Source organism: Galendromus occidentalis, unplaced genomic scaffold (genome assembly GCF_000255335.2).
Source record: "Galendromus occidentalis unplaced genomic scaffold, Mocc_1.1 scf7180000077531, whole genome shotgun sequence".
In the NCBI taxonomy this organism is placed as follows: Eukaryota; Metazoa; Arthropoda; class Arachnida; order Mesostigmata; family Phytoseiidae; genus Galendromus; species Galendromus occidentalis.
The window spans coordinates 41,318-58,171 of record NW_003805519.1 but is presented as its reverse complement, the minus strand read 5'-3'; the positions used below and the strand labels follow the sequence as shown (position 1 = coordinate 58,171).

The window sequence follows — 16,854 nt, the reverse complement described above, 5'->3', positions numbered from 1 at the left end:
ACGATTAGAGACGCCTACGCCGCTTCTTATCGGCGGATTTCCCGAAACGCTAGGGCTGTGGTAGCAAGAGGAGAGGCCGACAAGAAAACCAAGTATGGGACGTTGCTTGGCGAGTACAGTCTTGCTCCGTTCGTGATCGATACTGCGGGAGTCTGGGGTGAAGATGCTTTGAAACTGTTGAGGGATATCGGCAATTGTATAGTCGCCAGGGGAGACAGACGTGCGATGTCGTTCATTCGTCAGCGCATTGCGACAGAGGCTCAACGCGGCAACGCGAGGATGATCTCGCGCGGACTGCCCCAAATTGTTGCCCTCAGAGAGCTCACCCTCCTGAGTGGCTGATTAATATTTGTTAGAACATTCCCTGTTTTCTTCTTGAATTCCCTACAATAAAAAGAAATCCATCCACCCATCCATCCATCCACGGCGGTCCACGGCCCTACGATTCAACCCGCCAAAAGCGAACTCTTCGTTCAGGGCACTTCTGCGGTCGAGCTGTATTGCGCGCACCGTCTCTCCTCCGAGTGCCTACCTGGCAGCCGTCTGCTCCCTGACGAGAGCCATGTTGAGCTGCTGGGCGCCCCCCTGTTCGAATCCGGTCTGCCAAAGGCGCTCATGAGCAAGTCTGACGCATATGACGTCATATTCCGCAGACTATCCTCCGTGGGCAGTCATGTGGCGACTCACATCTTGCAGCGATCGGCCGGAGTGCCGAAGCTAAACTACCTGCTGCGAGCTAGTCCGGCCTTCGTGGCCAAGGAGGATCTCCGGCGAGTGGACGAACAGCTTGCAATTTGAGAGCGTCCTGGAAACTTCCTTATCGAGGGATGCTCTCATTCAGCTCAGCCTCTCGGCACTCTCGGGTGGAATGGGCATTCCAACGCCATCAGACAAACTCGACCGAAAACTCATGTCCGACTTCGCTGTGAGCGTAGTGCCAGTCGATCAGAGGATACGATGTCTCGCAGCCCTCGAGCTTCTGCTGATTATGATGCAACACCCCAAGATGACCCACGAGTTTGAAGTTCTGACAAAATACGCGGACAAACATCTATTCACCAAAGAAGAAGGAAACGAAGCTAGTCCCCTTCTTGCTATATTCATGGGCTACATCGCGGCGCTACACATCCGAGAGTTCGTGAAAGCTCAACGAAGGGATGACGAGGTACTCGTGGAGTTTCAAGAGGCCAATTTCGAAGATCAGCGCTCGAAAATAAGACAGTATCTCAAGGCCGCGCTCAGTGTTCCTAACGTGGCTGGCGACGCTTTCCTAGAAGTTGCGCGATATTATTCAACACTCGACGAAGAGCTCAATTTCGATCAGCTCCTGAAGTCCTACATTAATCGGAACCTGCATTTGACAACTCGGCATTTGACAGGATTCTTGTTCCATCACGAGGTATTAAGGATGTCCAGGAATGATGGACTAATCCAATCGGATTCTCTCTTTCTAACAAATTCATTATGCTGATCGCGTGGGTCATCAACCATAGACCGGAGACAGTTCCACCAGAGCCCTGATCTCGGCGTCGCTTTTCCAGGTGCTTCGTCGACGAGTGGACGCTGATGGCAAGGTCCGGCAATTAGCTACGATGCGGAAGATCATTCAAATTTCACCGGGGGACGAGGTGGTCCTTGAGTACGCGGAGAATATTCTTTCCTTGGGGGAAGTCGCGGATATCAAGGACGTCGCCATGCGTCTTGCTCAGTATCTCGATCACTGGGATCGCAGACGGTGCCTGAAGGGATGGACTCTGATATTTTCTGCCCTAATTTATGCGAGGAGAGCGTCCTAATACGTTCCCGGGATATTCCCGGAATGAGCGCAGAATCGCTCTCTGGCGCGAGTCCATCCAAATGCTCCAAACTCAAACTCTGTGGATTGTACACTTGTTGGCATCGGAGATTCTAATCATTTCTCTGTTCCGCAGGAATACCGGAGAACGGTCGACGTGATGACGCAGAGAAGCTATTGGTGGAACTATCATTTTGTCCGCGCAGAAATTCATGACGTTGATGATGATGATTTCCGCAGATATGGAGGTCCTATATGGGGATTAGTTTGGGAATTTCTAGCTTATCGATATCACTTGTGCATTTCTGTGAATAAAAGCATATTTTCCGGGCAGCAGCAGCACGCTTCATGCTTCGAGCTTCTCGCTGAGCGGGAAGATCAACAACTCCTACCAAACTGGATCGAGTAGCTACTAGTGCGATTCCCGGAGGAGAGTAGAAGATCCCCTGCTGGATACTTCGCTCGCCAGCGGCTCCCCGACGAGCCTTTCACGTCTTTCATCAGAAAGGAGCAGTCTCTTTTGATGGAATTAGGTATGCCATTGGAATTTGCGGACTTCGTCGACGAGATCAGAGAATCTTGAAATTCATGTACTTCCGCGAATCAATTCGGCGATTCGCTGTGGAGGTATTCCATCCAGGGATTATTAGGTTGTAGGGGTCGATGAGCCGTTTCTATCCTGATGAGTACGACTTAGAATGCCGGCAAGGCACCACCTGACTTAGAAGCGCGCTGAGACTCGGTCTTCGCCGACATTATCACTGGAGCAATTGGTAACGTTGTCGGGCAGCGACGAGGCCACAAGCGACGTTCCGGCTCAATAATCATCTTTGTGTACACGCAATCATTAGCAATCTACTCTTCCAGACGACCGGGAGAACAGACAGGGCACTCGATCACGCCCCTCCATGAGCTTTCGACGTCGAACGACTTCCAGAGCGTCTACACCTGCGGATTCTCGCGGTTTGACTGTTTGTCAAGCATGTCAAACAAGAAATAATGGATCCCGAACAACACCAGCAGGTGGCTCCTCAAACACCTGCTATGGTACTCTCCTTGACTCCGGGGAAACTGCGATTCGCGCTGCGCTCAGTATCTCGAACAAGACCCGCCAACAGAAGAACGCAGGGCTCCGCGAGTTCTCAGAAGTGTCTCGAGTTGCAGATGCTGGCCGCGCAGAAGAGCTCGAGCGTAGAATGAGTCTGAGTCAGGATGAGATTTGATTTAAAACAACTAGCCACGGTCACAAAAGTAAGGTGTTGCAGCTGTTCACTACGCTTGCGTGAGAGGGATGTCGAAGATTTCGGCGAACGAGGGCTGCAGATGCGAGAGTCTCTCCCAACGAGTTCTGAACCATTGGAGATGGTCCGCGTGCCGGTTGCCTAGTTGTCGGAGTTCGGGCAGCTTCGCGATGATTTGACTGAAGAGTTGTTGGTCAGATGGATGATTCCGGATAACTTGGAGTTTTAGAGCTTCGACAAGTCGGGCCTGACATTGCTCCACGGTCCGGGCGTCGAATAGTGTCGTTCGCTCCGAGAATGCTGGGAAGCGAAGGAGCGGTTTATTATTATCATGGCTAAAACCTGTGCCTGATCGAGGGGCTAACCGAAGAATTCGAGTCTTCCGATCGGGCGAAAGAAACAGGGCACTGTACTGACCATTACTCAGAAGAGCTACTGCACAGAAGAGACCGATCTCCGTGTCGTTGAGACTGAGGCCGTTGAACGAAGAGAAGAAGTTGAACATACTACTCGTGAAGTCGATCTGCAAATCGAAAATTCACACGATGTCAGAGGAAGCAAACGATTCACTTGGAATACAGTTTTTCAGAAAAAAATCGGAGAAGTCCTGCAAACGATTGAGCTATCCCATCTCTCGGAATATCTCCTTGGATTCAACGTCCCTCCTCGTACGTACTACGTACATCAAAGACGAACTCAAGCTGCTCCCGTGTGACGTACGCTCCTCCAGCGAAGGTGACCGCGCCTCTCGATACATATTCTTCGGCGAGGATGCTCCTGGAGACGTGGATCAACCAAACTTCGAAAAAGCCTAATTTGATGAGAATCAACTGATCGTCCTGAGCGAATTCAAGGAAGCCCGGGACTCGTTTCGCGAATTCTACACTATCCTGAATGTTCGGAGTGCCGAGACCAGCGAAGCGTTGCCACATGGTAAATCGTTCCATCTCCATACTATCGGCGGTCGATCCGCTGTCGAGCTTGATCTCGTTCGCAGTCTGATAATGGAGAATGACCGTTACTGAATTTCGTCTATACTCCCTCCGGCCGAGGTCCTTCTGCTAAGTAAGACCTCATCTGCCATGAGAACATCACGTGAAGGAACTCGATCACTCTCCTTCAAGTTCTTCTGCATATGGAGACCATATTCCTCTCCAGCTTCCTCTCTTGGCTCACTCTCTTTGACGTCCTTTGATCAAGGGCTCTCAGACGTGACAGACATCAGGTTCGTTCCGATTCCCAACCCCTGGCTCCCAGGTGAATTTGCTAGAACGGGATCTGGCGAGCCTATCTCTTTTCGAAAAATTCTGCCGCTGAGTGCGCGGAGTTACAGGGTCAATCCCTGAGATTCTGCGCGATTTTTCCGGCACTCAGATAACGCCTGGAATTCAATGCATCCTGTCAGTCATTCGAATAATGGAGAATCGATATGACTCTCGACCGCAATAGTATTCATTCATGCTTTGCGCAAGCAGGAGCGACCCATCCCACGCATTCTCCATTGCGAATCTTCGGCGATGAACCGGAACCGCGAGAGCAGAAGCCCTCAACGCACCGACGCTACGGTGCAGAGCTCGACCTGAGGCCGGCTGGCTTACGTATGTAGTACCCCGCAAGCCTCTCTCTCGATTATATCACGTGATCGATCGCGAAAAAAGTTGAAATGGCCGAAGCGCTTATACAACACTGGTCGATCCTGGAAAATTGGATACAATAGAGCCTAACATAATCGAGATTCCACTGTAATATCAATATCATCTATGGAGGTAGACCATTGATTATATCGGTCTGAAACTCCCCAGACCTGTTCGCAGTCCATGGGAACTGATAGGACAAGACTGCAATCCGTCAGACGCAGCTTCGCGTCCGGATACTCGAATAACCAGCAGCATTTTTAGCATCGTCTCCAACTCTCGAATGTTCCTGTGTGTTGAAAGGAATGACGCTGATGATGGAAGATCTCCAGTCTTGATCATAATCATAATCCGACCTAGCATCAGTCCCGGAGCAATACTTCACCATCTCGAATCAGAGAGATCTCCGACCCACGCAGAGCCCCAGCATTCATCCCACGCGTCAACCTTGCTCATTCTGTACATTCCGACCCACGCATTGAAGGATCGCCAGAACCCCCAGATAGAATCAATAGTTAGAGAAACGGGGTTACGCTCGTTAGCTAGGTAGAAATTCCTTTCTCAATCGATACATAAATACCTTCAGCCAAAGGTTAAAGTACTGCACATGCCGAAACCCTCATTCTTACTTCTCGTGCAGCTCGAACCTCTGCGCTTCATCAGAACCAGCTCTGGGCTAGAGCGCAAAGTCCAGCATCACGAGCTGAAACGGTTCCGAAGACCTGAAACCCGAGCCTGGCTTCCTGTGTACAGTGATTGCGCACGTCGTCTGATTTGTTTCCGTCGCAGACGACGTGGGCATATCCTCCAAGTCTGTTTGTGCTGAATTCCTCGTGATATATGGTGCGTGATCTTCCTTGTTAAAAGAAAAGTCTCATCTGAGACTGCCGCCTCTCTTCCCTCGGGAATCGATCTACGAATACACCTTGTGACTTGCTTCGGCTGGAAACGAATATTTCACCATGGATTTCATCGCTTTAGTCGATGGTATCCCCTCCCGTGCCCAGATTCGGCCTGATACTCAGGAACCGCTCGTGACCATCACACCCATCTCTCATCCCTCGGCAACAGAGCGTCTCATCTGCCATGCTTGTCCCGACAGACATTTTGATCGGAAGGTCGATCTCGCCCAGCACATGCTCGGTCATTGTGCTGAAAGAAGGCACGAATGCGATCGATGCGACAAGAAATTCGCAACCAAAGCACAGCTGAGATCCCATGTGAAGAGTCATCTCCCTTCGGAATCGCATCGCTGTCCGAAGTGCGCCAAGTCTTTTAAGACGGTCACCAGTCTCAACCAGCACCGCCGTGTTCATTGCAACGCCAAGCCATATCCGTGTCACCTGTGCGATATGAAGTTCGCCGATGCAGAAGAGCGACATCAACACTACAATGCACACAGGTCTGGAAAGACAGCTCTCAGGTGTGCACTCTGTAGAACGGAATTCCCTTCCCAGCCAGAACTCGTACGTCACCTCGAGAGTCATTTCATCGACATTGCAACGCAGGGAGGTCTCACAGCTTGAGCTCGCTCCACCGTAACGGAGCGCGAGAGCGCTGAGCAAGAAACGTCGCAAGCTCATGACTCATGATTATCACAGTAGTGCAGAGTCAGGACTGATTTTTTCGAGGACTCCGCACTGGGACCGGTGGGATCCCATCCGGGAGTCGACTTTGAAAAATTGTAATAATACTTGAGAAATACTTCCCTCAATAAAATCCTCTTCCTTACCAGATCATTTGCAGTATATATATGGTTTATTCGCGCAGTTCCCGCAGCATGTGCAATGACCCGGGAAATCGCGACGGGATTCAGCTCATCGTGTCTCATTCTATGATCCTGACCTGTTCTAGCAAGGTCCTGTATGAGAGGGATCCTGCTCGTCCACAGCTATTACTATCTTCCTCTTCTCTATATTCGATTAAGCCCGTGTTTATGTTTGCGATGACGGTTCGTTCGTAGCGTATTCGCGACCCGACTATTCATCGGCTAGAATTCTGGCTTTTGCGAATCTGGCCTCTGCAATTCTGAATTCCGGCTCGTGAGAGAAGGTAAAAGAAGACCAACCGTAATCCACACGGGGTACGCCAGCGGTGCATGTGCTCAGGAGGCGTTGCAAGGGGTCGATGCGGCCGTTCAGTTCTCCTCTGACCGAGCTTGCCTGAATCTGCTCCGAATACGTAATGTCACCAGCCACCATCCTTTCTTGGTCTCTGTTCGAAGTCAGCTTGAAAGCGATCTCAGACCGTAAAGCTCCCTTCTGATCTTTGACTTCACTTCCCGCTGTGATCTGTGGGTGCTGAATGACCTTGTTGATTCCTTGCGCCCCGATCCTAATGCCTGTCTGGCCTCGAGACCGAAGCGAGGTGCGGGGGTCCTCGACCGAAAGCATATGGGCTGCACCGGCGGCCATTTCGGACTCACGACACACGCCCCGACGACCTTGTCGTAGCGGACTTGTGATTGGAGTCTCCTTAAAGATCGCCCATGATCTTTCCAATACGGAATGGAGCGCTCGCGCGGAGTCCCCCTACCCCTATGGCGAAGGTAGCTCCGACCTGAATGACGAAGCGTTCAGAGAACGCCTGACTCGATTAGGTCGAATGATTCACAAAGCTCATATCGTTGGATTGTCCTATAGATGGGATTGTGACCGCCTCGAGAATCTCTCGCCTCATTGAGACAATTAAAACCATGTTGCCATACACCGGATGCTGATAGTTTCGAGTCCTCATGATGTCGATTGGAATATTGACGGAAAGAAGGAGCACCTCTCTCTTGGCCTTCCAAGCTATATCCGTCACCGCGGAGGCCTCTGTCTCAGGATGACTGGCTCTTGGATCACATACGCCGCGCGTTTTGCAGAATCATTCCTTCGAACGATGAACCGGAATTAGAGATCATCGTGGAAGAAGCCCAGGATGTGACTGCTGATTGCTTATCATGATTATAATGAGAGGATGAATGTTCCTAAGCCGGGTGATTGATTTCTCCGAATTCGGACCGCGGATTCCACGTCGCAGAAAAAACTAGGATCTAGGCGTTTGGAGGAGCATTTCCCTCGCCGGGATTGGGAACAACAAACAAAGAGCTGAATCGGCATTCATGAAAACGTGAGTAGCTCGCCCTGGCTCACGTCGAACATGCGCGGAATGCTGTGTCGCATCCTAGAGGGGAGCCATCTGGAAGGTGATTCTCGGCTCCAGCCAGTAGCGCATCTTTCTTGAAGCAGCATGAGGCTTTATCCTCCCCCCAGGACCTTCGTTCGTGATGCTCAGTGAGATGTCCGGAGGAGCGAGTCGCCATTCTGGATCCTCAGTCCCATAGAAAACATATCCGGCGCCCCCTCCCCTTCTTGCCGCAGTCGGGAGAAATCCTGGGCTCGCCCCTGTACCTAGCTACTGCTCAAGTGTTATGGAACGAATATTGATTTGCCCATTGGGAATGTCGGAGATATTCGGACGCACTCGCGGCAGCGTCATCTCTCTGCCACGGCAACGATCTGCGACGGTTCATTCTCGAGTCCGACGACTGCAGAGAGCGCCGACGATCGGCAAACTTCGATCTTCGAGCGTTTTGGATCAGCTGAATTCTGGCTCGGTTCTATTCCGCGCATACTTCCGTATTCTCACAAAGATCACACCGGAAATTCGCAGGAAGAGAGGGTTTTCCACTGATTAAACTTCTTCAATCCCGATAATCCCTCAATCGCGAGCTCTAGACAATCACCGCGTCAGATAATAGGAGAATTATGACGCGTGATCCAGAAACGCCTTGTTTTCGTTTACGATCAGCAGTATGACGCGGGAATGCATCCGAATCCAGCAAGTGCGGACACGATTAGCCGATTTTCGCGGTGTTTTCAAGGAGAGGACACGCGGAGGAGGTATTGGGGGCTAGCTCAATTTCAAATATCTAAAGACACCAACCGGGTGTCGATCGGTGTAGAAGGCACGGAGCCGCAGGGCGTAGAAAATGGACAAGTTTCGTCAGTTTTTTGGTGAAATACTAGGCCAACCTTTTTAAAGACGTTTCACGTCGATAGGCTCCGTTGTGACGTCTTCCTACGATTGGCTAAAGGTCAGGCCCTGCCCCCTAATACCTAGGACACGTTGAGACAAAATCTGCATCAGGGGGATGAGAAAGATTTAAAAGAAGGCCAGGCCACAGACTACAACACTACTTTTTGGAGAAAATATCAAAGGGATACTTGATCTCCCCCTGGCATCCTCTCACTGGTGAAACGTTGACTGAATTTCGGTGAATGTGACTCGAGGCTGGACACGATCATGAAGGTCTCGCTTTCATCAGGCAAAGACACTGTGACGATTGAGAAGGACTCCCCAGCTGCTCGACCCGTAAGTTATCCACAAACAGTCAAGGCCGCTCTCAAGCGGAACACTCCCGTAGATTTTGAACGAGCGCCCTAGAATTTCGAGAGTCTCGCGGGGACATTTCCCTCTCATCAGAGTTGGATGGAGATTCCGTCCTAGAGGTGAAGCACATGAGTCCATACCGGACCGCTGGAGATCGCTCAATCCGACTCGACGACCCTGGAATCTTTGTTCTTCCTTCGGGTATTTTTCTCGGAAAGGGTTCTTCGACGTTGGGGGCCGGAATGAATGACTCCGGGCGCTATCATCATCGAGGCGATTCGAAGGAGTTTTCGTCAGATATTATGTGTCGCCTGCGTCGATTCGGACCCGAACATCGATAACCAACACAGTATTGGAGCTCCTCAAGGAACGAACTCCGTGTCCCAATTCCCGTTTGTATCAGAGTACCCTTTCGGATCCTATCAGGGGAATCGAAAAACTCCATATTATGCCTCGGAACTTGCGGCAGCTCTCGCATGGATGCGGACGGTTCCCCTCCCCCCTAGGATCGAATCTGAATTGGGGAGCTCATGTGGATTCTCGTGGGCGACCTATCCGTTGTGCGTCGATTGGCGTTCGGCCAGGCACCGATACTTCGGAGTGCGCTGAAAATTGCAGGTTTGATTATGAGCTTTCGCCGGCCGGATGCCTTCGAATTCCGTTCGATCCTCTTGACTCAAAAGATTCGAAGTCGGAGGAGAATCTGAAAATTCGGCGGAGCTGTAATATTGCATCGATATACAAGGGAAATGCGGGGGACGAAGCGTGTCCAGAGCCGGGTTCGTTGAGCGCTGGATTTTCCCACATGAAAATTCATCGCATACGGCTGATCCTTCCAGGTATGTCCCAAGAAATCGGCATGTTTCATTTCGAAACTCTTCTTCCACTGGGTGAATCCTTTCATTTGGAATGGCTACAAACGCGAAGTGACGTCTGGCGATCTCTGGGCTCTGGACGAGGATAATAGCGTGGAGTACCAATCTAACTTGTTTCGAAACCACATACGGAAAGAATTCCCCTTGAACGATCCATCGTGAGTCCGAGTCCATAATAATCGATATCAACCCAATCCCTTGGCTCGATTCTGAGAGGTCATATGCCTTACTTTGTCCTCGATCATCCCAGAACCCGCAGCGATGGCGTGCGAGGCTCAACACTGAGGGCTCTGCTCAAGACTTTCTGGGCATCGTTCCTCATCGCTGGACTCTGCAAAATTATTTCGGACGCTTCCACTTATTCCGGTAAGGCCGATCGCCATCTGCAACGATCAATCCACAGCATATTCGATGATCCGTACAACTTTCGCGAGTGAGCTCTACGATTTCCCGCCAGGTCCACTGATGATCAAAGCTCTCATGAGATATTTGAAAACCGATCAACCATTATGGATCGGAGTCGGCTTCGCCATCGTCATGCTTTTCTGCTCGATTATCCAGACTATCGTAAGCAATGCATATCAGCAGCGAGTCTTCGAGCTGGGTGAGCGTTCGGACTTCGAGTAGTATACGGACCTGTGCCCGAGTGGGTGATTGAATTGAACGCAGGGGTCTGAGCTCTGATCTGACGCAGGAATGCACGTGCGGAGCGTCGTGACTGCTGCCGTTTATGAAAAATCACTGCGGCTCTCGCCGGGAGCTCGTCGGGACAAGACTGTTGGAGAAATCGTGAATTTGATGTCGAACGATGCGCAAACCCTGCGGGACACTGTGCGCACCTGCCACAACGTTTGGTCAACACCCGTGCAAATATTCGCCGCGACTGCGCTCATCTACCTCGACATGGGCGTCTCAGTGGGAGCCGGTCTATTGCTCATGATTGTTCTGCTGCCTGTCAGCGGATGCCTGGCTTCCTTACAAAAGGCTGTTCTGGTTAGCAATCAAGAGTTCTGACGCACTGACGACTAACCGCCTCGCCGATTTTTCGATGCCTCGCGTATGAATCGTTGTCGTTCTTTTTACCCCTCAGGCTGAGCAGATGAAAGATAAGGACGGCAGGATCAAGGTCATGAATGAAATTCTGAACGGCATTAGGGTGCTGAAATTATACGCCTGGGAATACGGCTTCAAAAGAGTGGTGGACGCCATTCGTTCGCGAGAGCTGTCGAAGCTCAAGAAAATCGCTTTCTTGCGAGCCATCTTGACGATGCTCTGGTACTTCGCGCCCTTTGCGGTACGTTTTCTACGCTTCAGCCCCACCGGAATCCGCGGAGGAGATAAACTTCGTCCGAACCGACTCAGCCCATGATTTTGTTCGAAATTCTCGCAGGTGAGCTTCGTGACATTCGCGGCCTTCATTCTCCTGAACCGAGATCGGAGATTGGAGCCCGACATAGCCTTCACCGCCCTGGCGCTCTACCAGCAGTTGCGCATACCGTTGACGACGTTGCCCAATTTGATCAGTAACCTTATTCAAGCGAGCGTTTCCTTGAGAAGATTCGACGAGTTCCTCTCGGCTGATGAGCTCAAACTCTGCGTGGAGGAACGTGAGTGACCACATGCGCTGAATTAGAAGGATATGCGTACCCGATCTTCCGCGCAAGACATCGATAGTTCCGCGTAGGTGGCGAATAAGCCGATGTCTTCCACTATCGCATCTTGACGGGATCGCCGTGTTGTGTCTACCGCGGACGCGAACACCCCCGGTGTTTTCCGGGAAGAGTCATAGGAATCAGGGGAGGAAAAGTCAGCAAGAATGATGATGAGTCCTTTTGATGTATTCCAATGCTGCTTCAGCCCCATGCTTCGGGACGAAGAAGTCTTGAGGAGGGCCGGAACTGTCAACAGCTCTTATCTGTCACTTGAATGTTTCAGCGAGTGGAACGGACCTTGCTATCTCGATAAGGGGCGCAACTTTCTCTTGGGAAGGGAAAAATGAAGTGTTGAAGGACATAACTTTGGAGGTTTCCGACGGTGAGCTCCTCGCGATCGTCGGTCGAGTAGGAGCAGGGAAGAGCTCGCTCATTTCCGCGATACTTGGAGAAATGAACCTGGTAAGTTCGTGGCCGCCGTCGATAACAATCAACCAATGAGGCGCACGACGATTTCCGGGAAAAGATGCGGAAGCTTGATATTCTGAGAGGGATTCTCGAAATCTCTCCGATTCCAGCTGTCGGGAAGAGTGGGCGCTCGCGGCAAAGTTGCTTATGTCTCCCAGCAAGCCTGGCTGCGTAACGACACGCTCAGAGAGAACATACTCTTTGGGCAACCCTACGACAAACGGCGGTATTGGGAAATTTTGCGTCGCTGCGCGCTACTTGAGGACATCAAAATGCTTCCAGCCGGTGATCAGACGGAAATCGGTGAAAAAGTCAGCTGAGTTCGCTTTTTCGGGTATTCGCGGTGGAGTGAATGGAATTCTGAAGTAGCGACACTCTTTTGGGCCTAGAATCAAGAGCAAGAATTTCAGGGCATCAATCTCTCCGGTGGCCAGAAGCAGCGAATCAGCATCGCTCGTGCAGTGTACGCTGAAGCGGATATCTATCTCTTCGACGATCCTCTATCTGCCGTGGACTCTCATGTTGGGCTCAAGATATTCTCGATGGTCAGTTTGGGTCATCAAGATTTCTTTCTCAATTTCTGTCGCTTACTCCATTTCGGAAAGTTCAGAGTCTGGAAGCGACTCTCAAGGGCTCTCATTGGGCTAATGGGTGATTTTAGATCATTGGTGAACCCTGTCAATCGGTGTTCCCAGATCATTAGTAAGCTCCGCTAGTCGGTGATTCCAGATCATCGGTAAGGAGGGGATTCTCAGGGGGAAAACCAGACTTCTCGTCACACACGGTGTACAGTATCTGACGGATGTCGAACGCGTGGTCGTTATGAAGGGAGGTCGTATATCCCAGAGCGGGAAGTTTGCGGAGCTCATGCGTTCGAAAGGTGAGGCTTTATTTCTCTTCCCTCATTCCCCCTCCTCTGAAATCAACATCATTCGTTATTGATTCCGAACTGGTGATTGAGAGCTAATTTCCGGTTGGTGATCTGATCATTCCCACAGACGACTTCCGGAGCCTGATTCGTCAAATCAGTCAGCCCGCACACGATACAGGTAAAGACACAGAAGGGCTGAACCGGCAACAGTCCATGCTCAGGGGGATGTCAGTGATCTCGGGCATGGACTTGGAAAACGGAAGAGTCGTCACGGAAGAACACACAGGAACCGGTGGGTGTCAGTGCAGTCCGAAAATTCCGCATCCGCTCATAGAGCCAGATTGCCCCAGCCCACTGAAGCTCCGGATTTCCAGGCAAAGTCAAACGCAGAGTTTACGGAAAGTTCTTGCGGGAAATCGGATTTTTCCCGGCAGCGATCGTCATGTTGACCATGCTCGGCGCAACAGCGTCCCAGGTCGGATCCAGCTTCTGGCTGACCGAGTGGTCGAAGGACAAGTCCACAGGTAAAACAGTTCGATCGTGTCAGAAAGCACCTTGTAGCAAGATTGAATCGGGAAACGTTCGTCCGAGCTTCTTCCATTTTGCCACAGAGAACGGGACCTACAATCTGATGATCTTCGGCTTTCTGGGAGTCGGTCAAGCTATTGGCCTGTTTCTTGGAGTACTCTCTATTTCTCTTTCGACATTGTCTGCTTCGAGGATGCTACATGACAATCTTCTCATGTCGATTCTCCGAGCTCCGATGTCGTTCTTCGATTCAACACCGATTGGTCGCATCGTCAATAGGTAACGCCGAGCCCTCGGAGGCGTTGTCCGCGGAATTCCATGTTCTCGATGTGACTGTCTGCGATGATTGGTCTGAGAGAACGAAATTCCACAGGTTCTCGCGCGACGTCGAGGTCTTGGATTCAAATCTTCCGCAAGACATAAGAGTTTTGGTCCAACAGCTGCTCAGTCTCTTATCGATCCTATTCGTCATTTGCTTCAATATGCCGTTCTTCATCCTCGTCGTGATTCCAGTGGGAGTCGCATACTATCTAGTTCAGGTGGATAAGACCCCAAAGTTCCATGTCACCTGAGAGACTGCCTCTAATTCGGCGATATAAGTGAGGACAACTCTGGCCTAATATATGTGACTCGCTTGACTGCAGCTTCTGTATATAAGTTCATCACGGCAGCTCAGGCGCTTGGAATCCACTTCGAGATCACCGATATTCTCGCATTTCGGTGAAACACTCCAAGGGTCCTCGATCATCCGGGCCTACGGTAGAACCGAGGACTTCATACGCGAGTCGAATGAGCGAATAGACTTGAATGCCTCGTCTTACTTCCCTCAAATCGCCGCGAACAGGTTGGTTGAAGAACACTCGTTGAAAAGGAAGCGAAGAAGCTCATTCTAGTGCAGGATTTTCGTGGATCACGGGCATCCTCCGATTGGACGCGTTGCAGGTGGCTTAGTATTCGATTGGATCTCTGCGCTGCCTCCGTGAGTTTCGCGACTGCCGTGTTCGTTGTTCTGTCTCGTGGGGCCATCGACAACGGCATCGCAGGCCTCTGTCTCGCGTACGCAATCCAGGCAACTTCGAGCTTGAATGCATTCATGAGGTCCAGCGCCGATGTCGAAGTCAACATCGTCTCTGTGGAGAGACTGACAGAGTACATATCTCTGAAGAGTGAGGTTCGTCGGGATTACCTCGTTATCAGTATCGCGGAAAACCGGACTTGAGCAACGATGGAACGGAGTGAGGGAATTTCCGCATTTCAGGCCAAATGGACAAGGAATCCCCCGCGGCATGGTTGGCCATCGAGGGGAGCAGTCGAGTTCGAAAATTACTCTACTAGATACCGGGAGGATCTCCCTTGCGTCGGTGAGTTTGCAGCTCATTCAAACTAGAGATTCGAGTCGTCCTCGCCGAAAGGGTGATGATGGAAACAATGCCAAAGCATCATACCTACTTCTCCTTGTCGGAGGATTTCGAGGAGAGAATGAGCGATGCAAAACAGTACCTCCATTTCACTGTACAGTTCGCGACATCAGTTTGAAAATCAACGCTGGTGAAAAAGTCGGGATCTGCGGACGGACCGGCGCCGGGAAGAGCTCGTTGACGCTGGCGCTCTTCCGGATAATCGAGGCTTGTCAAGGGAGAATAATCATCGATGACATTGCGATCGCAGACATTGGCGTTCATGATCTCCGCAAAAAGGTGCGCGCGAACGACATGTGATTCTCCTAAGACGCATGATTCAGAGAGGACCCTTTTCATGAGGATGTGGGGTGCGATCCTCCCGATTATTTGTGTTTGCAGCTCTCCATTATTCCACAAGATCCGATCTTATTCTCCGGAACCCTGCGCTTGAATCTCGACCCCTTCGGAGGGCATAAAGATGAAGAACTTTGGCACGCCATCGAGCACGCTCACCTCAAAAGATTCGTCGCTAAACAAGACAAAGGTTTGCGATCATTTCGATACACACATCAGGTTGCAGGTCATCAAGAGCTTCTCCACGAGAAACTTGGAGTTCTTATCGGGGGAAAAAAGTTCACTTCTTCGTCAATACGCGATATCATCATAATGAATATGAATTCGGACACAGGTCTCGATTTCGAAATATCCGAAGGCGGTGAGAATCTCTCGGTCGGACAACGTCAGCTCTTGTGCTTAGCGAGGGCCTTGCTGAGGAATAGCAAGATATTGGTGTTGGACGAGGCAACGGCTGCTGTTGACGTTCTGACCGACTCTCTGATCCAAGAGACGATTCAGACCGAGTTCGCCAGCTGCACCATAATCACAATCGCTCACAGAATCAACACGATCATCAACTACGACAAGTGGGTGCCGAAATTACTCGCATCGATCAGTATTGAACTTTACTGAACTTTTCCACGATTCTCATTATTGAGAGGCTTCCGGAAGACCCGACATGATCGCGAAGGAGAGCTTGCATCCATTTTCCCTTCTTTCAGGATACTCGTATTGGACGCCGGTGAAGTCCGTGAGTTCGATTCCCCACAAAACCTGCTCGCTGATACATCCTCACTGTTCTCGGCGATCGTCAACGAATCCAAGAGCAAATAGAGCCACAAACAAGCATAAATCTGCGGGCAAGGGCGGGAAAAAGTTTTTGGCGACCAAGATTCTTCACGGATTCGCGATCGGCTTCCCATTTGGCTCATTATTCCCATGGTACCGATGGCAGGCACAGTGAGGCAATATTGCGGTGCGTTCCTGGCGCACTCCAGATAGCGTTATGGAGAAATGTTGCTGCGGAATGCTCGCTTCCAAAGTGAAGGTGTCTACACAACCTGCGAACATGCGGCTTTCGGGCGGTGGGGGGAGGGGGGAATGGAACGACTGCTCCACATCCACATAGAATCGTTCCTGCCCCTGAACGATAGGAGCGGATCTTGTTGGGGCTCAAGATCCAAGTCAATTGAGCCGACTGGAGACCCGTGTGAGCCATGACTCATCTGTACATGGATATATCCGGAAGGATCCCATGGATCACCAATCAAGAGAGAATTCGCGCGGTTTCGGCGATGTTCCCGACGGCCTCGCCCTGCAGGCCGGTCTGGGGGTATATGTGGGGCGGACAACGAGTTCTGAAGAGCTGAGCGATACGGTCGGATAGCGTTGTCAGAATTCAAGGGATTCCTACGCAAATGCTCATCGTGCTAAGAAGACCTCGGGAAGTCAACCCCAACTCTCCATGTACTGGTTCGATCAGAGAAGGGGGATCTCTCTAGCCTTGGGGACAACATAAGATGCGTCCTCAATCCGCTGCTGCGAGCAGTCGAACGTAACGAATGAATCCTCATACTCTTTCCGTTTGAAATGCTCAAAATCCACTACAAGATCCTGAAAACCGACGACTCCTCGAGCAGGGCAAATGTGTATATATACGGAGTCTCCCGGCGCTCA

General features: G+C 51.0%; 3 protein-coding genes across 3 annotated transcripts; 2 read left to right on the top strand and 1 right to left on the bottom strand.

Moving 5' to 3' along the window:
- The first annotated feature begins 868 nt into the window (after positions 1–868).
- On the top strand, positions 869–1,796 carry LOC114828502 (uncharacterized). The gene is made up of 2 exons (XM_029112885.1): positions 869–1,399; positions 1,542–1,796. Exons 1-2 carry the CDS (start codon positions 869–871, stop codon positions 1,794–1,796), a joined length of 786 nt encoding a protein of 261 aa, XP_028968718.1.
- Positions 1,797–3,067: 1,271 nt separating this feature from the next.
- On the bottom strand, positions 3,068–7,084 carry LOC100900899 (ecdysone-induced protein 78C-like). The gene is made up of 4 exons (XM_018641421.1): positions 6,833–7,084; positions 3,720–4,034; positions 3,454–3,559; positions 3,068–3,336 (listed from the first exon to the last, which is right to left on the bottom strand). Exons 1-4 carry the CDS (start codon positions 7,082–7,084, stop codon positions 3,068–3,070), a joined length of 942 nt encoding a protein of 313 aa, XP_018496937.1.
- Positions 7,085–10,387: 3,303 nt separating this feature from the next.
- Positions 10,388–16,011, top strand: LOC100900752 (multidrug resistance-associated protein 1). The gene is made up of 19 exons (XM_018641422.2): positions 10,388–10,526; positions 10,617–10,915; positions 11,013–11,216; positions 11,313–11,529; positions 11,858–12,036; positions 12,153–12,353; positions 12,453–12,587; positions 12,772–12,922; positions 13,041–13,205; positions 13,288–13,437; positions 13,525–13,720; positions 13,815–13,980; positions 14,086–14,285; positions 14,384–14,612; positions 14,700–14,802; positions 14,960–15,138; positions 15,241–15,385; positions 15,530–15,764; positions 15,900–16,011. Exons 1-19 carry the CDS (start codon positions 10,388–10,390, stop codon positions 16,009–16,011), a joined length of 3,405 nt encoding a protein of 1,134 aa, XP_018496938.2.
- The last annotated feature ends 843 nt before the right edge of the window (positions 16,012–16,854 follow it).